The following is a 22,888-nucleotide window of genomic DNA, read 5'->3' on the forward strand; positions in this document are numbered from 1 at the left end:
TTATTCTCTTATTTCATTTTATTCTTAAGCTGTCTTTTCTTAGCTTCGTTACAAAAAAAAACCCTTTTTTAACATAAAAATCGAAAGCTCAAAAACTCCAACTGCGGGCAGCAAAACTATTGTTCCGCTTTCGCCTTTGTGCTAGCAGGAGTGTTACAGCGATGTGTGGGTCTGTATGTTTTGCCCTGTTTGCCTGTTTGTCTGTTGTTGATATTTTTGTGTTGCAATGATAAATTTGTTTTGCACACTGTTACACTGTGTAGTTGTAGTACTGTGTATTACAGTGGCGCGAGCTTGTTTGTATAAGGGTGTATTTACTTGGCATGTTCCACTACTAACTGCTACTGCGCTGCGCCCGTGTGTGTTTCACTGCAGTGATATGTTTTCTTTTTTGGATGGTATTATTGCAATCGGTTTGGTACCGTGTACAGCAGCAGGTAAACAAGTGCATGTTTTAGAAACTTGTACGAGGCTCCACGTTGTTTACGGCACCATAATGTACCGAGTGTGTATCGTGTTGCAACACGGCAGAACATTTTGTTTGTTGTTCGTTCACGAGGAGCTTGTTTTTTGTGTTCTTAAAACTTTTTTACTTTATTGATTAAAGTTTTGTTTTGTCTTAACTTTCAGTTGAAAATTCTCTACACTCTTTGCAAACAGTGGTTATTTTTATGTAAACTATAAAAATCGATACTGTCCTAAGTGATTTAATCTATTACAAACGATGCACATTCTCCTGCATACAGCGCTCCACAGCCGCTCCCACAGGATCTAATAATACATCACGATAAAGGATACTATATTTTATCATGAACCATTTGAGAGGATGGTGAACTAGAGAGTGAAATGTTCAACCTTAGAAATTGTTCAGTAATTAATATTATGTGTCACCTGCTTTGGCGTCATGTCAAACCACAACCATAAATTAGAGGATGCACTTTCGTTTCAGATTTCCTTTCCCCGATGTGTACGTTGCTCCATCATGCAACACACGGTGTCGCTGTACACTCATATATTAGACTACCACTGCCTGCCTCGAAGAGTTGAGAGCGCATAAATTAGGTCTTCGAGAAGACTTGCCATCGTCAGAGCTACACTGCCAGTGGCACTGACACTGTCCGGAGCGGCATTGTTAGATCGGCTCACACGCCCATCGCAAATGAGTGACATTATTGATTATGGTATATCAGGAGTCATGCTGGGCTTTGGCCATTGTGCATAGAGTGTGGCGCTGGTGAACCGGTCATGCTATCAAACCATGCCACTATTAGCGGGAACCGTATCATGTGACACTATTTTAGGAAGACAAATGTTTAGCTTCAGTTCAATTATTGATTGAAAAAGCTGAAGCAGAATGGTAAGTATTATACAGGCCTAATGCACTTTAATATTATTATTGAATCCTATTTGGGACACTATTTTAGTAAACAATGAGACCAAAAGAGTTAAAACTACAATAATGATTAGTGCTTATGTTTTTCTTTTTTGCAACTGGATGTACTGGCTGGCTTAGTTAATTTCTTGTTTTTTTCTTTCCCGCCCTACAATAGTGAATTAGAGCCATTGCGGTGGCGACAACTACTACCCGCCTCCTCAGCTACTTTTCCCCCGGCCGACAGGTAGTGTGCAATGGGGAAACGAAGAACTTTTTCCATTAAATTTCCGCTCCGAAAGAAAGAGTGCAGCTGCAGTGCTTTATACTTTCAACAGATTACTTCTTTCCATGTACGCCGCTAGGCATCGGTCACGGTAGAGGGCGTGAAAGAAAAGCATAAGGGCGGGAGAGCATACGAATGGAAGCGCGGTCCCGTGTTTTTATCGTGCCTACCTACCTACCGTACCGGAGGCTACTAAATGAACGCGTAAAAAAACTTTTCACTTGAGTGCAGTAATTTATTGGAGTTTACGGAACTTTGGAAGCAGTTGGGAAGAGATATTAAATATTTGTCAGTTCATATCAGCTGCTCGGTGCGGCTACGTGCAACCGTAAATGACAAGCCGGTAGAAAAACAAGCCGAACCGAAATGCGAACTAGCAGCGGGATTTTGTTTTCATTATCGTGGAAGTAATTTAGCAAAAGTAATCATCCACCATGTCTATGCACTGTAAAAAATGGTTGTGCCATTTAACAAAGCTTCTTGAGAATTTATTACACAAAACTAATAGTTTGTTGTGTGCTATTTAGTTTTCTTAAGTAGTATGTTTTGACTGAAATGGTAAATATATACGAATGGTCAATATATGCGTTAACAATTAAATATACAACGGCTGGTGCGAAACGGCCGTGCTAACGGCACGAAGTAACTAAATTATTGTAGGGTAGGTAGGTAAAAACGGTCACTGCGGGTAAGATGGACACTACTCATAAATACATAATAAAAGTAGCTTCGAAATTGAAAGTAAAATCACACATTTGAGAACGTTACAGTGTGGCATACGTTCTCAAATGTGTGATTTTGCTTTCAATTTCGTTGCCACCTTATTTTGGTTGTCAGGCATCAATTTTTTCCTCTAAGGCATACATTTTTTACCCTATTTTTGTCTTTAAGTCACCAATTTTTACTCTTGCAGATTTTTGCCAATTGTAATCATAAATCACATAAACAATACAAAACCCGTATAATTTGAATGCTTTTTTTGAGGAAAAAATATGAAATTTCATTATTTCTAAAGCCCTTGTTTATACCTTAAAATACAAGCCATTTTTTCAATCCATTAAAACTTCCAAGGTTGACATAACAACTGATTTATTTTCCAGGGTTTTACAAGTCAAAATCGAATGTCAGCAAAACAATTTCAGTAGCACAAGAATCAGTTTAGCTGTCACAAGTTGTTGTTTCTCCACACCCATGCTATTTTTCATAGGCACAATATGATTTTTCAAACGCACAAGGTGTTTTTTCAGAGGCCCACAAGGTTTTGTTTTTTGGATAGTTTTGCAATGTCAAACACGGATTTTTTGTCAGCAAAAAATGGCGAAAGAACGAAAATGATAGTATTAAAAAATATTGTGTTCTTGTGGTTTAAGCATCTTGACACCAAAGCAGGAATGATGGATACTCTGTCGTAGGGAAAGACGTACATCGGATTTATTTTCATTCAATTGGTGATGAATAGATTTCATCAAATACGTTTAAAATAATAGTATTTAGAAGATATAAACCATCCAGCAACTAGAGAAAGTATTGAAATTAGCAGGAAATGTTTGGCTTTTTTTCATGAAAAAGACATAAAAATCGATAATAATTTAAAAGTTTCAACACATTTTCTGATAAAACATGAGCGAAAGATAAGGAATGCACATTTTCATGGTCGTTGTATGTATATATCCCACGATTCCTCGATCTCTCGAACATTTTATTTAACGTGTCCGTCTTTACCTATCCTCCTCTACATATAAAAAAAGCAAAAGAAAAAACAACATTTTCCAATTAATGCAGATTCCCCGCAGTATAACATAAAACATTGAATAATAGTCAAATTTCTTTTTTTATACATTGTATCATTGTGGGCCATTGCGTGAAGTTATCGCGTAGGCGTTATTAGAGATTAAGTTTTTAATATATTATATTTATGTATTGAGGAATCCAATCGCCTAGCATTGAGGAATTCAATCGATTGATGCATCATTTATCATTTCACACCAAATTATTGTATGTATTCATCAATTGGTTCTATGGTACATTCGTCAACTCGCTGAATTAATTGCTGTTCCCATTACCATTATACTATAGACATTGTATTATTATCTGCACATGATTTTGTTCATTTTGAAAGAGAAACGCACGAAGAAACTCCTTAAGTTCTCTCATAGATAATTGCAGCGCTACCATGAATTTTAACGAACTCTTTAATGACGAGAAACACATTTCCATCAATAGTGCACACACTGAAGACACGCATTCTGAACCATGCTCTGTGCTTAAGCACTTTGTTACATTATTCTACATGCATAATTACATTAATCATGTACAGTTTCATAGGTAACTCTTGTGTCGCCAGCATGTGTCAATTATTTTTATGAATAGGAATGATATACGACATACACGACAAGAGGTGCAGGGAATTAAAATTGATGGATAGTTGCACTTAAGGAGCTACGCAATACATTCTCGGTACATGTATGACTACTTGTGCAATAAATTATTGTGTGTTTTGATATAGAAAATTCCTTGAAGTGTCGTAAATAATCTGAATTTTGCAAAATAATGAAACCAAACCCTAAAACCACTCATACGAACTACTTACTAACATTAAAGTTTATTGTTTTTTTTTTTCGCTGTACCCTCGGGTCAAACTGAACCTACCGCGGCCCGACCCGACCCGAACTCGTTGCACCAACGGGTCGGATTCGCTTATGCTTTCTCGCACCTACCGGAGTAGTTGCACCCACTGAACCTACTTGTACCTTTCGGATCGACCCGAACGACTCCGGGTCGCTTACGGATGGCTCCGACCCGGCCATCACTAATACACACCACAACATGGTTTGGGTTTATATTATGTTTCCCATTTAAAAAATCCTACTAACGACCAACTACATACGACTGCTTCACAAACACTTCAAAAGTATTCTCATTAATTATTTTCTATGTTTTAGCTTAATTTTTTGTTATGTTGTTTTTGGAATGTTTTGGAATGGAAATGTCAAAATATAGGAGGTTATTGTATGAATTATTATGGAATTCTTTCCGTTATGTAGTTCTTGAACGATCATACGTCGATGTCACGAATCTGTTTAAATACATTTAAAACGAAACATAAAACACAAAAGACCTAACATCCGCGCTCGCTCGCACTAGAGCTACAATAAAATTATAAGCAAGATTTATGTCACCGAACAGAATCGCGGCAGTAGATGGACGCAACGGGCAAGGATGCACTTTTTGTTTTTTTTTGTGGTTGTGCTTTAGCAAATAAATCCTCCGGCTCTTCTGTGAAAAAAAACGGAGTAATATGTTGATTCAGCAAACCCATCAGTCAGGGTAATGGGAAAATGCATTGTACGTACGATTGCCTTCCCGCTGTGCTGCTAGCTGTCGTGAATTATACACAGCGCACAGCGGCGGGTACAATTTGCAATCCTACGTTCCTTCTCGAGCCAGGGAAACAGTCATGTTTGAAATCTTCCTGTCAGATGCATGTCTCAAACGTGGGTTGTTATTTTGAGTTACAATGGGCGTTGTCGGCAAAATTGTTTCCTTTTTTATGACGATGAAAGTAGCACAAAATTCAATCTAAAATACGTATAACATCTCGGCATTTGATCACAGTTCGGCTTTGTTTTTGTGTAATTCCCTTTGAAAGAACGTTGATTTTTATTCAAAAATGTTTAGAAATAAATATCTATGTCCTTCATTGATTTAGTCTCTAATTTAATGAGTAAAATTTAGAAACTTAAAGATAAAAACAACAAAAACATAAAAAATTGAATTCTAACACTAATACGAGACGCATTCGAATTTAAACTACGATGATATCGTATATCCATTCATGCGAATCATCAATTTAAGGCCAATGTAGCCAACTGTGGTCTGGTGGCGCATTGTTACAACACTGCAACAAACCCGTACAAAACAAGCTTGATACCGGAGGGTGATTTCCACAAAACCGTAAGAACCACATTGGGGATTTAATACGAAAAATTCTGGATGATAAATGGCATTTGCCCGCCCGGTTTTGCATGCAAAAAGCACCAAGGCCAGCCGGCGGGCTGCTTTCCTTTGTAATGTGGTTCAATTTCGGGCATGTGCGCTTTCTCCTTTCGAAGGTTTTGGCGGTGATCCGGAATGGTGAGCTTTTTTTTACACATCATAAATATTCAATCGTGTGGAAAAGGCCTTGGCCATCAGTGGAAAGCACCAATGCCATGGAGGAGGGAATGAGTTGGAGAAACGAAGTGAAAGTGGCTATCGATGGTCAGATATAGATGTAGCAGCTGGAGGATAACCCAACGTTGCCGTTTTGATAACCCATTATACTCCTTTCCTTACCTCGCCATCTACACCTGCTTACCACCCGTAGTATCCGCCTAATCTTTCGAATATGCTTATTAATTTAACCTGGTTGCATTTCAAAACCCGTACCTCTTCGGCTTTGACTATTGTGGAGCAGAACTTTAAAAAAAAGGGAAGGTCCTTTGTTCATCCTTGCCGATGATCGAGAAGATGGCTTACGCTTGTTAGCATTGTTCGGCGCGTGTGTTTGTACTGACGGGGCCCGGAGTGGGTGAGCGGAATGAAAGCGAAGCCGGAATGTACCATAAAGCAGCCTGGCTTCCAAGAGAGGCTAGACGTTGGAATTCAATTTGCATAACAGCTTCCTTTTGCCCTAGTTTCGCCGCGCCATGTACAGTGGAACTATTCCTTGCTGTTGGTGCTACTACTACTAGTGCCTGGTGGTGGTGGCGATGATGTTGCTACAAAAAAAGAAAGAAAAATAATACAACCAGCCTAGAAATCTTCGATATTTTATCCTTGAAAAGAAAAACTTCACCTTTCACCGGTCTTGCAGCCGCAGCAGCAGCAGCATCGTCGTACTAGTAGATGCTGAGCATAGTGGAAAATGTATCAAATTTCCATCTCGAGCAAGCAGCAACAGCAGCAACAGCATTGCACGAGAGAAATCCCGACCGTACAAGGTAAGTGTAAATTACGAGACACCACCGCCACCCTACAACAAGCACTTCAAATTCCATTCGGAAGTATCCTGCCGCATTACGTGTGCCTAGGCAGGAATTTCTTGCTTCCTTCCGTAAGCAATCTGTTTCAATCAGTTCGTTTTGACGATGGATTGGAAGAAAATCAATAACCAGAGCCTACTGCTGCTGCCGCGCTCGCCTGATGGATGGTTTAGCCCTTACAAGGAAAGAAGAACCTACTATGGAAGGAGTAGCCTTGAGTGGCTCTACCATTTGCCCCATTATCTCTATTTGGTGATAGTGATAGTGGTAACAGTACTATAAGCCACAGAGAGCTATTTTACGATTTTTTTTGGGATAAATTCATAATATCATACATTCTTTCACAATTTTAAAAACATTTCTCTGTTTATGTGATGCAGCAGAACATTTGCCAAGAGATTTATTATACACCCAAACGGTAAGGAAATTTTAACGAAACACGTAATTGGTCGTTCATCTTTTCGTCGTGGAAGAGAAAAATCAATGGTTAATGTCATCATGTTCATAACGATACTGCTTGCATGCTTGCTTGGCTGTGTGATGGAGTTACGTACTTTCCAGAGCTATTAACATAATTACCGGGTGTTTAAGTGCCATTAGTGCAAAGCAAATGAAATTACGTAGGGAGGATGAATGATTGCAGCATTAATGCTGGCCGGAACGCCGCAGCAGTATCGGTTGCCGATATAGATTTTTTTTGTTGAGTTTTACCAGCGTTACATTGTCCGTGAGAGGAGCTAAATACGATTTAATTAAAAATGATTGTAATTTATCCGCATCTACTGGAATGATGCAACTACCAACCGTATGCTAGAGTACATCGGATTAAGAGCTCCGGCTTAATCCGAATCCTTTCATATGTGTGTATGTGTTTGTCAATAAGCAAAAGTATGTGTGGAAAGTAGGGAAAAGAAAATAGCATCAGATCAAAGAAATTAATTCGCGAAGGAACAACCAACGACGTTTCAATCCACAACCCCGTCACTCCCACTCGGGCGCACACACGGGGGAGGGGTCGGCCAAGATTTAGTTTGTTTGGGGGTTTTCACTCCACCTCCCCCCTGAGGAGTCATGTATTTATAATGACGTTTTTGTGGGTATGTTTGCAAGCTGAAAAAGTGAGCGCCCCCTCTTTCTTAAGTGCTTCGGCAGGTGATCCATTTCGTTGATGAACCAAGACGGGCATGCATATTTTATCCCTTCATTTAAGAGATGAGTGACGTAAAATTTACATAAAGCAAATTGAAAACGACTTCAAAGTGAGCACTCGAAAAAGCAACGACAACGCATGCCGACTCACGCTCGACGAGCCGGCTTTTCCGGCGTGGTGGGACGGGAATCCTGGACACACTACATTCAAGGATTCAATTTTAATGAAGTCGAAACCTTTCATTAGTGTCTGTTTTTACGTTTATAGCTGAGTGAACTGTTGTGGAAGCTTTGGAGAAGAATGCGATCCGATTACATGCGTGCTTTGTTAACATTGGTTGATCTTTTGATTTCAGCATTGTTTTATTTTTTTTTGGCATCACACTAGATCCTTATCAAACAAAATAGCGTCTTTTGCCTGCAGGATCACCACTAGGCAGCAGTATAATTTTACTTATGATCCTTAAATCCATCTACGAGCCAGTGAATGGAACCGAGATGATTGGTAACCGCATGTTTTCCCTAATAAACGCACACACGGTCTGTGAAACCACGACAGCAAATCACGCTCAATTCAAAAGAACACTAAATCATTTATCATTTTCCTTCATTTTTGAGACCTTTCCTGTCTAACATCGAAACCACCACCGGCGTCGTTATGTATCTATTTTTTTTTGTTCCACCAGCCCAGCGAAAAAAGGCTATAAATCATCTGTAATAATGCTATTCATTCGTACCGTTGTGTTCGATGACCTTTCAGTCAGTTAATCCGTCATATCCCGTCGGCGGTGAATTGGTTCTCCGATGTATCTTACGACTTTAATTGATAGGCGCTGTCGGTGAGAATTACAAATCTATTTCTTGCCCTTCAATCCTGCACAGAGAATTATGCTGGCGCATCCTTGTGTTTGGCCCACAATTGAGGGATACGGGGGCTTCTTATAAAACGAGCGAAATGAAATTTATCATTCTTGATGATTGCGGTCTTGGCATCGGAGCGGTGTGCTTGGAATGATGGCCGCGCGCTAAGGCTAAGACTCGATGATGGCATGCGCTTAGTAGCGCACGAAAGAACGGCGTCTGTAGCGAAAACTCCTAAGAAAATTAATGGCTTATTACATTAGCCTCTTGAAATTGGGTATTTTATGGAAAAAATGTCATTTAACACATCGTACACTTTTTTGCTGATCGATTTATTCGCGTGTACAAGAAGTAAACGGATCCAATTTTCTTCAATAAATCATGTGCACTTGTACCTAAGATTATGAGAAGACGGAGCAGTAAATAGTGACCAAGTTCAAAGTTTGTAGTGTTTTGGTATTTATTTAAAAAAAAAACAATATGAAACAGCAAGGCCGTTCATGCAACATATAAAACGGAAGATAACTTAAGCAATAAACCCGAAGATAATTTACCACTCCTTATTAGCGTGATTGCAGTGCCTTGCCCTTCCCTTGCGTAGCCCCTAGTAGCAAGGGTTTTTGAAAGCTCAACATTTGAATTCTTCTTATACCACCTATCGTCGAACGCAAAGTCTGTCAAACGGAAACGGAAAGTCATTAATTAATTTATGAGTGTGATGAAACGAGACTCCTAAAAACCATCGCTCCGCTGCTGTGCCTTTTAAAGCCATCATCAATCACGTAGGAAAAGTATCGGTTTGTACACGGCACGCCGGTTGGTGGCAAGTGAGCTACCCAATTGGTTTGATAATTTCACTGAAAAAGCTTCCGCGTCGGCTACACACCCGTTCTTGAGCTGTTAGAACAAGGGCATATCATTAAGCTAGTGATATGCGAACTCGGTTAGATTTAATGAGTGAAAATCGTTCCAGACGTAATTATTGCGGTGCGGTGTTTTACCGAACAGTTCTAATGTGAAGATAAATCGCGAACCAAGGAATGTTAATTAATTGGCAATCTAACCTACCGTCGTGGACGATTTGCTTGGAAATTTGCTTCGATGAAAGTAGAGAGCGCTTGTTTAAAGGTTTTTAAAGGTTTTCCATTGGAACCATAGCCAAATAGAGATGTGTTGAAGGTATCAGCATACCATTGAAACCAATTACACAAGTAATAATTACTCTCACATTGGGAAGCACCATTCAGAACCATTCTTTAAAGATCATAACACATTCTATGATATGAAATTAGTCTTGTTATTGAAAACATTCCGTTGTTGTGCTGTCTGGCCTTATCCATACCACACCAACCCATATATTTATGAAATATTTTTCCTTGATCGTACGACATGGAAGATCCATCCTCTAGCTTGCTTGTACTAATCAAACATAAAACTCACTGCATGCGTGCACATGCCATACTGTTAAAAATCAGTTCACAAACATTTCTCCTTACACCTAATAAATACAAAGAACAGAAATTGTCAATACACAATACAAACGATCAACTTTCAACCACTCAAGAAATAAACACAAATGAATAATAAATGTAAATCAGCAGAAAACGCTTTAAAAACACGCAGACCACACACCAACTTCCAAATGTGAGAAAAACATTAACAAGCACAAAAATCCGTTAGGATGCACTAGCAAGTGTAAACACCTAACATTACTTGATGGCAACTGTCAGGTCATAAATTATGAAATAGGAAACACTCTACCTATGTGTGTACAAATAGAATTCCACAAGCGTATAACAAAACACTGTGTAAACATAAACCCAAGAGCTGACCTTACAGAATAATTGCAAACATGTGTAAAACCCAAGAAATGATCATACAGCATAATTGTTACCACATGACAGAAAGTGAAGCGTAAACTCAAAATCTAACCGAAGAGAATAGCACCGTAAAAATAAAGATGCACGATAAAACCTCGGCACGCACTCATTCGTTCGGTTTAGACCCGCTCTTGAACCGTTCAAGACGCACTCGCACCTCGCATTCATTCATTGTTATTCATTCTCACAAGTTGGGTCGGGCTCACAATCGAATACAATAATGTGTTATTTTATTTTTTGGTGTCCCTTTGTCGTACTAAGCCCCGATGGCTTCTAGTGTCCAATATCCGAAGCTCTGCATCGCATTTACCGACGCGTGTGATGTTTGATTATCCGGCACCGCTACTCTACCCATTGCAACCCGAACCGAACATTACAAGGTGATCGTGGCAGGACCAAACTTACTACATGGTGACCGGGACCTTAATCTGCAAACGGCGGGCAGAGGTTTAAGTAAATTATTTTCAAGTAAAATATGATCGTGTTAACGCACCAAAAACTATCGAGACCGTAACCAGCGATCGACGGAAAGTGAGAAAAATTGTCAAATGTGCAATTTTTGTTACCGAATATTCAAGAGCGCAGCTAGCACAAGTGTTCCACAATAGACAATGATGGTTAATGAGCAGCCAGAAGCAAGTACAGTGTGGTGTACACTAAATAACAATTCATCGAAAATATAAGTGATGAACCGTATAGAGTGAAAAAAAGTGTTGTGGAGAACATTTATCCGCGACGAAAAAAATCCGATTTTTTATGATATTGTGAGAATGTACCTCAACGTACAAAAATCCAACAACGTTATAAATAAACACTTTTAAGCAATACGTCAAAGCTGTTCGTCATGAATAAAAAAAAACATTCTAGCGATCGGTTTGCAAAGCAGAACCACCTCGAAGGGAGAAATAACGCACCAAACCCAAAACACCGTAAATAACGTGCAGTGAAACCATAAGCGTTACCAATTTTATTTTCTTTATTTTTATAGAGACTTTGAGCCAATTGGCCTTATTCGCCTCTTAATAAGCGTTACCAATGAAAATGTGCCATTCATGAAGGCCAGCATGATTTATTGGAACTACCGTTCCCAACGTGGAAGACGAAAAGCCAATGCGATACAACTGCCAAATATGGATTGGCAGGCGTGAATGGATAAGTATCCTTACCACGACGAGAAATCGAGCGACGACATCGTAGAAAATTCACATCAAACATTTAGTACATGTACTAAACACCGATTAAACACCAGGCTGGTATAGATTAAGCGTAGCATCAGCAACAGCATCAGGAACAATAAATACATACAATTTAGTTTCGTGGAATTTAGGAATTTAGGTTAGGAATTTAGTTTCCTGTCATATCAGATGAAGATGAATGAATAAATATAACGTGGCAAAGTACATTTAAACGTAAATGCAAAGACGAGCCAAGCATTCGAGTTTAAGACATTACCTTTTTCCGATATTGAATTAAGCTTAAATAATCCAAATAGAAGGCAGGATAGTAGGCTTATTTTGGTAACCGCCTCTGAACATTTTCTTTAGCCTATATTTCCAGTACAAATTACACAACACATACTAAACAACAAAATGAATTAGAAAAGATCATCTAAAACAATTACACCGAATTGAAAAACATTGAGAAGCAAATAATGGCACAATTCAATTTGGAAGACGCCTTGGCTCTGGACCCTATATATAATGGCTCAAATGAACAAATGAACTCATTCATAAGATCGATACGATTTGCAAAAAAAAAAATGTTTCCAGCAGACCAGGAATCAATACTTGTTGAATTTATCTATACGAGATTAACAGGAAAAGCTGAATCAGGAATAATTTCAAATTTATCAACAGTAGAAGAAATAGTGGAGGATATAAGATCACGATGCGAGAAAAAGATAGAACAAGGAAATATAATATCCGATATGAAAGCGTTAAAATCAAAGAACTTAAAACCCCTATGTAACGAGATAGAAGAGCTTACTGAAAAATTAAGTGTTATATATACAAAAAAATATACCAGCCGATGTTGCAAATGAATTGGCAGTAAGAAAAAGAGTGGAAACTCTGATTGAAAAGATTTAAAATAAATACTTAAGAACAGCCATCATTATAGGAAAATTTTTGTAACAATATACAAAGCAACTAGAATAGTACATGGATGGGAAACTAAGCAGAACATCGAACACAGATTGCTGCGATGGTTTCGCTAACACTGACTGCCCAGTGTAAAATCTAAATAAATAGCGTAAGCGATAGGTAAAAGAGAGAATAGCGGAAACTGGAGAGAGGAGAAATTTAACGAAAGATAGGATGATAAAAGATAGCAGGATAAAGCGCTGGGATCTTTCTCTGAATAACCACGAGAGAAAACAGAAGTTTTTACTTTTACTTTATCCTAACATTAAACGGCAATTTACGCGTTATAATAAAGACTGTAAAATTATCTGATTTCGATCGCGATTTGATCTGTTGCTCAACGCAACACAGATAAATAATGTTCAAGGATCATATAACGATGATAGAAAACATTTTAGGGATTTGCAACATAGAGGCAAACAAATTATTTAAAATTTTAATCAATCTATAACAACTAAAACAACATCAAACCACTACAATAATATAAATAATGACAACTTCAGTTTCTATAAACGTCAAAATCAGTTGAACAATTGTAGTAGTAAAAATCAAGTTAACCAAGGATATCATTATCAGGAATACAACTATAACAATGATAGTTAGATTAAATCAAATAAAATCCAATGCTATTACATCAGAACAGAACATAACAGAAATCATATGCAATTAAATAATAATAATGAAGTACATAAGAAACGTATTTACAATCAAAATCACAAGGGTTATAGAAATACTAATTAAACGAACAGTCAAGCGTAACAAGATTATATAGATTTTTATAGCAAAACGAACTAAAATGACAAATCATATAATGATAAAGTAAAAAGAAGGAATGCATGAAACAATGAAACAATTAATGAAAAAAAGGTCAAGTGATGACTCAGAAAGAATAATTAAGGAAAATGATAAATTACCAAAATTACGAAAATGGTACTAACAATAACAATACAGGTGTCCCCCGAGATACGACTGTATTTGGGACCGAAAAAAAGTCCCAACGCAAGGCGTAAGTCGAAAAAATCGTATGTCGAATATCTGTCAATGTAAAGTTTATAACCGAAGTTGAAGAGTCGAAATCTATTATATCGTGTTTTTTATTTGAAATAATGTTCGATAATGTATAAATTTTACACAAAAAGTCGTTTACACAATATAGATATTCAATATCGGGTAGTTGTGGAATCTTTGGAAATTTGTGTGTAACGGTTATCAGCTCAGAAATTCAAAAATATACAGGCGTCCCCCGAGTTACGACCCCCTCGAGTTACGACGATTCGCAGATACGACGATTTTGATTTTTGACAGTAAAAAGTTGTCATCGAGAAGAAATTGACGTATATTTTTGAATTTCTGAGCTGATAACCGTTACACACAAATTTCCAAAGATTCCACAACTACCCGATATTGCATATCTATATCGTATAAACGACTTTTTGTGTAAAATTAATACATTATCGAACATTGTTTCAAATAAAAAACACGATATCATAGATTTCGACTCTTCAACATCGGTTATAACACGATATCATAGATTTCGACTCTTCAACATCGGTTATAAACTTTACATTGACAGATATTCGACATACGACTTTTTCGACTTACGCCTTGCGTTGGGACTTTTTTTCGGTCCCAAATACAGTCGTATCTCGGGGGACACCTGTACATCAATTTCTGCTCGATGACAACTTTTCACTGTCAAAATCAAAATCGTCGTATCTGCGAATCGTCGTAACTCGAGGGGGTCGTAACTCGGGGGACGCCTGTAATTGTAAACATGAAAACGAGCAATTTATACGAACGATTAATGTAATTAGCGTCAATGAGAAAAAATATTGTTGAAGAATACGTTAAATAGAGTATATTACTGCTAGCTAACATAGAAATTAATGATGAAAACGTAGCACCAAATCAAAGAAGTATATAAATGAATCAAGCAATTAATCATATTGTCAGTATAAAACGACTAGAAAAATGTATTACTCCACATTATGTGAAAAAACAAAAATGTAAAAAAACATTGCTTACGAAAAATTTAAATAATATTATCTCAATGATAACAATCATAAAATCGATAAAAGCAGAAAACCAAAAAAATGGACCTAACAAACGAAACATTGACGAATCAAAATATTATAGAAGGAAATCAAATATGCCCCAATTAAATTAATAAAATTATTTATCTCTAGATAATAGAACTATTTTCATAAAATATCACCTCAAGAGATAAGAACGATTTTAATGCTGAACAAAATAATCATAGCAAAAAAACACAGTAAAATTGAATGAAAAGAATATCTTCAAACAATTTCATTATTTTTGTTATTCTCCTAAAGCACATCTGCAACACAGAACATACATGAACTTAGAGAAACTCGCCCCATACAATGTAAATTAGCTTTTTCACTAACACAACAAAAGCATTGCGTAGATTGGAACAATTTATTAACCCAAAACAGGAACGTAGTGACAAGAACCATAGTTCTTGTCAACAACAGACAAACGTAACTAACTTATTGAAAACATTAACTTCCAAACATACAACCCGGAACCAAATGTATGAAACCTACAACCTCACATGAGTAGAAATAAAACCAACTCCCACCATGGCAAGTCAGATTCGTTCGTTCTGTCAGGATAGGACTGTGCCCTTCCTACATCTATCGGCTTCCCATTTATTGAGTTTATTTACGTCGCCCTACCCCAGGTAAGGCCTCTAAACTACATACAACGATTCCAATAAGGGAACTCTCTTAAGGGTTTCTATTATCTATGCCTGAACGATCAAGTGTCGCTTCGAAACAGTATCCACCTCAGTTCTGCCAATATCTGCAAAACGATGTACTTCCTTAACGATGTTTGAAGGCCACCCTGGCCAGCTCGAGTTCAAAGTTATCATATGGTGACCGTATCCAAGACCAAACTAACTACATCACTTATATGAGACGAACCATGGGCATGTTCACACTGAAAAATGATCTGAACAAATGCATCGTAGAAACCAAAAACTGCCATCGGATGGTGCGCTTCCTGTTCTAAGACTAGTTACGAGACTCCCGGATACGACATAAATCTTCTTCTATTTGGCGTAACTTACTAACGCGGACATGCCGGCCTCCTTTACAGGTTTTCGGGATTTAATTCATTACCACGCAGCCGGATAGTCGATCCTTGCTACGGGGGGACGGTCCATTCTAGGCTCGAACCCATGACGGGCCATGTTATTGAGTCGTTCGAGTTGATGAATGTACAATGGGACCGATCCAGCCAAAATGAATACATAACATATTTTTCTGATTACACTGTCCTTTTATTAACATTTCGTAAGAAACACTGAGCTTGTTCGTTGCTTTCGCGAAGTACGTGAGGAATTCATAGAAGTACTAATAATCGATTAATAGAAAAACATAAAAATTAAGAAAATCCGAATCAGTTACAAAACAACACTGAAAAAACAAAATCGCGGCGCATGTTAAATGAAGTTGTTTGATATTTTCTTTCAATTATCTCGATCAACTTTTAACGAAGAAAGTTGTGAGAGTAAGGCCGAATTTGTAAATAAATTCACATAGAAATATGGTTAACAAATTTCAAACAAAACCACACCGGAAATAAGGACTACACACTTACAGAAGAAATTAACCATTAAATTAGCAAAATTGGGCACAATTGAAAGGCGGCGGTGAGTTCAACGGATTTATATCGTACGTCAACGCTATAGTTCCATGATCTGTGAAATAAAGAATTTAGTACATATTACTAGCTAATAGGCCAATTTCATCCTGTACGAAACTTACTGCTTCCTTCCCCTACGTTTGGCACACAGTTATAAATGCACCCATGTATGTACGGTGCATGTCCAGCAATCGGAACGTATGGGCAAATGATTTGCGGTTGCTGCTGCTGATATTGGTGCTGCTGAAGCTGCTGCTGTTGCTGCTGCTGCTGCTGTTGCTGGAGCTGCTGCTGTTGCTGGAGTTGCTGCTGTTGCTGGAGCTGCTGCTGTTGCATTTGATGCTGCAACACCTGCTGAGTTATCTGAGTTTGTTGCATATGGTACAGCATTGAACAATCGTTGGAAGCTTGAATCACCGTGGAGGAGTTCGGCACAAATGCCTGTTGCTGTTGCTGTTGTTCGGAAACAAGCTGTTGATTGTTATTTGGCATAATGGCGGGCAGCTGCTGGTGCATTTGATTCATTCCAGGTAATGCATGAAATGTCTAAAACACACAAATATCAGTATGTGTTGTGCTGTTCAGCATTCAAATCTTCATCCCAATCCCCCACGTACCATTGGAGCAACAGGGTAGAACGGGAGAATTGTACAGCATCCTATCCCTCCTACAGGACACTGTCCGTTCTTGTCACCAAATGGCAATTGGTTTTGATCGGAGGCCACCACACTAACCGCGTTCGTGTCGCCGAACTGAACTGGTGGCGGAAGATACTCGCACTGCTCCACCGGATAGGGCACAAGTGCCAGATGAGGATCGGCTACTTCGTTTGTGTTCAAATGCTGTGCAGGGGGCTCCTCTTCTGCTATGGCATCGATCAGTTCATTCATCTCTGACGGCTCTATAAACGGATTTTTAACGAATTCTATACGCTTGCCTCGACGATTGCCTATGAAAGATGGACGTAACATGATTCGAGTTTTCCGTGTATTTAAACAAAGCTAATCATCGTCTCACACATAACTCTTACCTCCATCCATATATCTATCTTCGTAAGACTGTCTCGTTTGATCGATTTGGTTCTCGTTATGTGCTCTGTGTGTTATCTGCAAATATATAGAAACAACATTTTATACTGCTAATCTACTTCCATGTACTTCCGGTGTACAGAGGGGCTCGGTAAATATTAAAAACATTACATAAGTTGGTTCATAAGTTGGTCATTCACCCACAACGGGTTAGTATGATAACCAGATAACCAAACAATTGAATATGGTTATCATATGGCGGCTATTGGCTAGGATCGGATGCCATAACCTTATGTGGCAATAGGGCGTTGGTTTAATGTTGTTGAGCACACAATTGTTGCTTGCAAGTTGTACGGATTTTACAGTCAGCGCCACGTGGTTGCTCGTCAAATTCAAAATATGTACACAGTTCGCTTCTTGTCGTGTTTCCCCGCAGCAAAAGAACATCGACTCGAGCTGCCGTAGTTGTTTTTGAAATACAGGACCCTGCTACACTTCAGGATTAACCGAGAAGCTTGGTCATCTGATAGTGACAAGTTTGATAGTCATCGGATGAGATAAAATGGTTTATCTCGCATAAGCTACAACTGAACAATTGTAACAACCGTACGTGTAGAACACAGAACACAGAAGGAATCTTCATGCATTGAGCATTTAACATTGGGATATACACAATTCTAATGAAAACTATTTTGTTTTATCTTCAATATCTATTTGGACCAGGACTGCATTGTATTCGAAGCAGATTCTTTTCACCGTAATCCCGATCAGAAATCAAAACTCAAACCTCACTCGATGGTTTGCAAAGGCAATACCGGAGTGGATCACAAGAGAAAAAAGGGCAAGAGTAGTTGATGACTTGACTTGATGAGTTGACTCCCCAGCAAGCCAGCGTGTGGAAATCAGATTTAAAATACACATTTCGTTCAACATCCCGTTATGTATCGTAAAACACTCACCTGCAAAAGATGTGCTTTCCATTTCTCCGCCCGGATCTCGTGCCACACGTCAAACTCCACGTTCCGGTAGATGTTACGATCGAGTGCTTTGGCCACCTTGTACGGGAACGGCGTAATGCCTAGGTTCAGCAACTGACGCACGCAGGACAAGTTTTGGTCCTCCAGCAACGGATTCGGCTTTTTTACACCCTGGCGCACGTTCAGCCCAACGTACACACGGTAGCCCTCGGCCGAACCATGGATGGCGAAGAACTGCTGAATCGCATCAAAGTTTGTTATGTTATGGAAATGACACAGTTGCGAATTCTTCAGCACGCATTCCGTTTCGCTAGCCGCGCTCAGCTTCATTTGTCGGCCATCTTCTGTTGTGACGACTTTGCTACCTTGCTCGTCTTCGTCGTACGCGATCCTGTGATCTTCAGGATCGTGCAGCATCCGCTCAACCGCATACTGCACGTCAGGCATTAGCAACACCTTCGTGTACAGTATGTCATACACTATCGCTAGAGGAACAGGATTTAAAGGGGGGTTAGATTACTATAGGACTATGAGCATAAATTGCCCTTCTTACCTTGGCATTCGGCCATATTAGTAATGTGGTCCATGGTATAAATCGAATCGAAATGATTATTACGCCCGATAAACACTCTCCAAAGATTATCGTACGAATCATTCTGCAGGAACCATTTTCCATCGGCAAACGGCTCGAACAACCGAACATTCGCTCTGTGCAATCAAAACATTAGGTTATGAGATGTAGTTCACAGCACAGCTATTTCACGGGAATGAAGAAAAGCTACTACTTACTTGTGCAGATGCGCCAAGGCTTTCAGTTCCACCAGGGTACCGTGCGTTTTCTGCCGACTCATATTATCCAAATACCCTTCAAAGTCCCACTTGATATCCTACGGCGAAAACGATACGACAACACAAGGTATCAGTCTATCAGATCAGACTGTGCATTCACTTTTTAGACGAAAAGTGAGGTTAGGGAAAGCGCGTCATCCGCGCCAAAGATGTACGCACCTTTTTAAATTGCGCTCTATTGGCGCGCATGTAGTTTACACATTGCTTGCGGACTTCCTCGTGGTGTAACTGGATGCTGTACTGCTGCTCGGAGACGACGCGGAACAGCGAGGACGAGTCTAATGCTGTGTGTTTGCGGTAGTATCCTTGGTTTTCCAAAAACTTGTCGCAAATATCCGGCGCTTCTCGACACCCGAAACCAAACCCACGATTCTCACTCATGATGCTAACTTGTGATTTCGTTAACTGACCACTCCACGGCGAAAAATGCGTAATCGGCTCAGAAGAGTTTCCCACAGGTACGATTCTATCACGCTACGCAGAAGTGACGCCACAATTCACGCTGGAGCGTGTTCTGTTTTGCAACTGCGAAGAATGGCAACACTTCAGCTGAAAAGTGATACACAACAGAGGTAATGGTCTCAGCTTTTTTTCGCACAATTTTGCTGCATGGCACCGCTTCAATAGGTCCCTAGCTGACCCAAGTGACATTTTCGAGCTGATTCTCCTTGTAAAAGTTATAATCAATTTTTATTCAATATCTGACCGACTAACACTAGAAATAAAAGAAATTATGGATTTGTGTGCGATTCACAAACATGTGTGCAAAAACAAGACCTTCTTGGGAGCCTGGCGTCGGGTTCTCAAGCGCCGCGGATTAAGCTTAAACGACTGGAAAATCAAATCTTCTTCTTCTTCTTGTTTGGCTCAACAACCGATGCCGGTCAAGGCCTGCCAACACACTTGTGGGGTTGGCTTTTCAGTGACTTATTGATTTCCCCCCATAGCAGGATAGTCAGTCCTACGTATGGCGGCACGGTCTATTTGGGGTTTGAACCCATGAAAATCAAATATCCATATAAAAAAAAAACGAAAATTTCATAGATTCACTGAATTGCTCTATAGACGGCCTTTTTATAACTCATCATAATACAGCTGTCTTTTTCTTACAATGTATTTGACTAGCTTCATGTAATCATGGTTCATGGCAACACTCTGAGCAAAAATCTTTATGAATGGTCGTGTGATCACATACGTGGGTATTAACACCAACGAGCATTACTCAAATCTCACGTGCCTCAGTGCAGGTGGTTATCATTGGATTAAAGTATTCGAACAATCGTATCGGCGTTCTAGTTCTAGCGATGCATAACTTTAGCGAAACCATACAATAGTACATAGGCTATGATGAGAAAGCTCTCAAAGCGAAGAAAGCTCCGCTGTGTGTCTATCTCACGAACAGATGCCACCATAAGCTTTTTTTTCCTATTTTTAGAATGCATGAGTCGTTCGCCGTCTATAAAACGAAGTCTTTTTAGATTCCGTTTAGGTTGAGAGTTTGAGTCGTTTTGAGGTCGTTTAGTGGATTTTTGGCACATGGGATCAATTTATATTTATTTGGCGTTTGTGCTCCCTGTGCTCCATTGCATGGGATTTTATCGCATGTAGTGTCAAACGCTTTTTTGATGATGATTTGTAGCGTAACAGTACCAGTTTTCGGCAGTGTACCTATTTTCGGCAGGGTAGCTAAATACATGAAATTTTGCACAAATGTGGTAAAAAGTTTCAAAAAGCACAATTTTGTAGTGAAAGTGTACTTATTTGTTATTCACATACGAAAATTCACACCATTTCATTAAGTATTTTTAAAAATATCAAATAAATTGTGCTTTTTTTCTGGCAGCTTTGCTGTCAGCCATTGGTTCGGCAGGTTTTGTGATTAAGAGAATCAGAACAGTAAAATAATGAAAATGTGGTATATATTAAAGATTTTATGCTTATTTAATTTATTCTAACTTGTTCTGAATTTTAAAATCACGATAAACAATTTATTTTTCACTTTCAATGCTGCAGAAAATAGGTACACAGTAAATGTTCATTTTTGACTGCTCAATTTTGTAGGCTCTTGCCGAAACTCAGAACAATAACACACCTTGGATTTAGCTGAATATTCCTTTTAAAACTGATCAGAACACTTCAATGCGTATGTCGACACATAATATAACCTTTTTTTGTACCAAATATCACCAATTTTACAATAAACAATGCACTAACTTAAAAGAAAAATAAATATTTGTAAGCCAGTTCGCACCATACGATATAACCATCAAACTGTCAATTATATAATATGTGACACTGGTGTTAAAAAAGTGTCCCACACGAAAGTACTGTCATTTACCAGTGAAGCGAACACTTCTGTCAAAGTAAGCTCTGTTCACTGCTGCTTCGATGTAAACAACTTTTCTAACTATAAATTGCGAAGGAAGTGTGAGGCAAGATTTTGTGAGAATTATTGGAAAAAAACACCGAGGAAAATCATTTTTTAAGTTTCCAAATCAATGCGAAAGATGTGAGAAGTACATAAAACAATACACATTGGAATTTGCGAAGAAAAACAAAAAGGGGTTTTAGCAGTGTCGCCTCTGTGCCAGTGTAGTAAGCGAATTATTATAGAGATTGCGGTAGTGTTTGACGTATTTTCATTTGAAATAAAAAGACAACTTTTGAAGCTAATTTTGTTCGAAGTGTCACGTCGGTTTGTCGGTGGTGCAACTGCTGCACTAGCGTGCCGAAAACTGGTACAGTTACCCTGAATGTTTCGCCTCCAAGGTAACTACTAACAGACTTCGAAGTCGGCTTAAAGTCTAGTAAGACTATTTACGACTACGAAGTCTGATAAGGAATATTGGTTCAAGACATTGCTTTTTGATAGTTTTTGCACATTTTATGAAGCAAATTATCCAAGTTTACTTTGATTTGTAATGAAGCATCAATATATATAAGTGTGTTGGCGCGTGATGTAAACGTCGGGTCCGAGAGATAGAAAAGGTATGTTAACGGGTTAAGTAAAAAAGGTAAGTTGCAGCCAGTTTCATGGTACAGTCGTCAACTCGTATGACTTAACAACATGCCCGTCATGGGTTCAAGCCCCAAAAAGACCGTGCCACCATACGCAGGACTGACTATCCTGCTATGGGGCGTAATCCAAGAGTCTTTGAAAGCCAACCCCACTTGTAGTACAGGCCTTGATCGACAACGGTTGTTGAAGTTAACGCTTCCATGCGTTCCATATTTTTAATAGAACGTATTTCTAAAAACGATGTAGTTTTATTTTTTCTTCTTCTTCTTCCTTAGCACAACAACCGTTCTCGGTCAAGGCATGCCTTGTACCCCACTAGTGAAGTGAGCTTGTCTTTCAGTGACTTATTGTTACCATAGTAGGATAGTCACAGTCCTACGTATGGGGGCACGGTCTATTCGGGGCTTGAATCCATGACGGGCATGTTCCCAAATAGCCAGAATTGCTTAAGCAGCTCATTTTGGCATGCTAAAGATCGCTGCTCTAATTCGCCTTTTGCAGTAGATAAACAGCATCAAAGTTCTATGTGGGTCTTTCAAACAGCGCCTAAGCAGCTTCCTTATGCCACGATGCCAGGGATTATTTTTCTTTGTGTTTTATTTTCAAGCAAGCGTCATTGATGAAATAAAC

At 38.9% G+C, this 22,888-nt stretch overlaps 1 protein-coding gene and 1 long non-coding RNA gene across 2 annotated transcripts in view; one reads left to right on the top strand and one right to left on the bottom strand.

Moving 5' to 3' along the window:
• Positions 1 to 7,068: 7,068 nt before the first annotated feature.
• The window catches only part of LOC121594179, a 42,257-nt gene continuing 26,437 nt past the window's right edge, over positions 7,069 to 22,888 (top strand). Inside the window, exon 1 of the long non-coding RNA XR_006004914.1 lies at positions 7,069 to 7,100. This is a non-coding gene — a long non-coding RNA (uncharacterized LOC121594179). The remainder of the gene's footprint in view (positions 7,101 to 22,888) is intronic.
• Positions 16,008 to 19,770, bottom strand: LOC121594178. The gene is made up of 8 exons (XM_041917208.1): positions 19,399 to 19,770; positions 19,180 to 19,277; positions 18,944 to 19,098; positions 18,373 to 18,875; positions 17,416 to 17,491; positions 17,003 to 17,334; positions 16,508 to 16,931; positions 16,008 to 16,440 (listed from the first exon to the last, which is right to left on the bottom strand). The coding sequence occupies exons 1-8, from the start codon at positions 19,618 to 19,620 to the stop codon at positions 16,361 to 16,363; spliced, it is 1,890 nt and encodes a 629-aa protein (XP_041773142.1). The 5' UTR covers positions 19,621 to 19,770; the 3' UTR covers positions 16,008 to 16,360.

This window comes from Anopheles merus, chromosome 2L, assembly GCF_017562075.2.
Source record: "Anopheles merus strain MAF chromosome 2L, AmerM5.1, whole genome shotgun sequence".
Lineage (NCBI taxonomy): Eukaryota > Metazoa > Arthropoda > Insecta > Diptera > Culicidae > Anopheles > Anopheles merus.

Coding starts and splice junctions, on each gene's coding strand:
- LOC121594178 (XM_041917208.1), bottom strand. CDS start 19,620: ATGAGTGAGAATCGTGGGTTTGGTTTCGGGTGTCGAGAAGCGCCGGAT. Junction 19,278..19,398: donor ATAGAGCGCAATTTAAAAAG/GTGCGTACATCT, acceptor TTTTCGCCGTAG/GATATCAAGTGGGACTTTGA. Junction 16,441..16,507: donor AAACGTAGGGGAAGGAAGCA/GTAAGTTTCGTA, acceptor TTTATTTCACAG/ATCATGGAACTATAGCGTTG.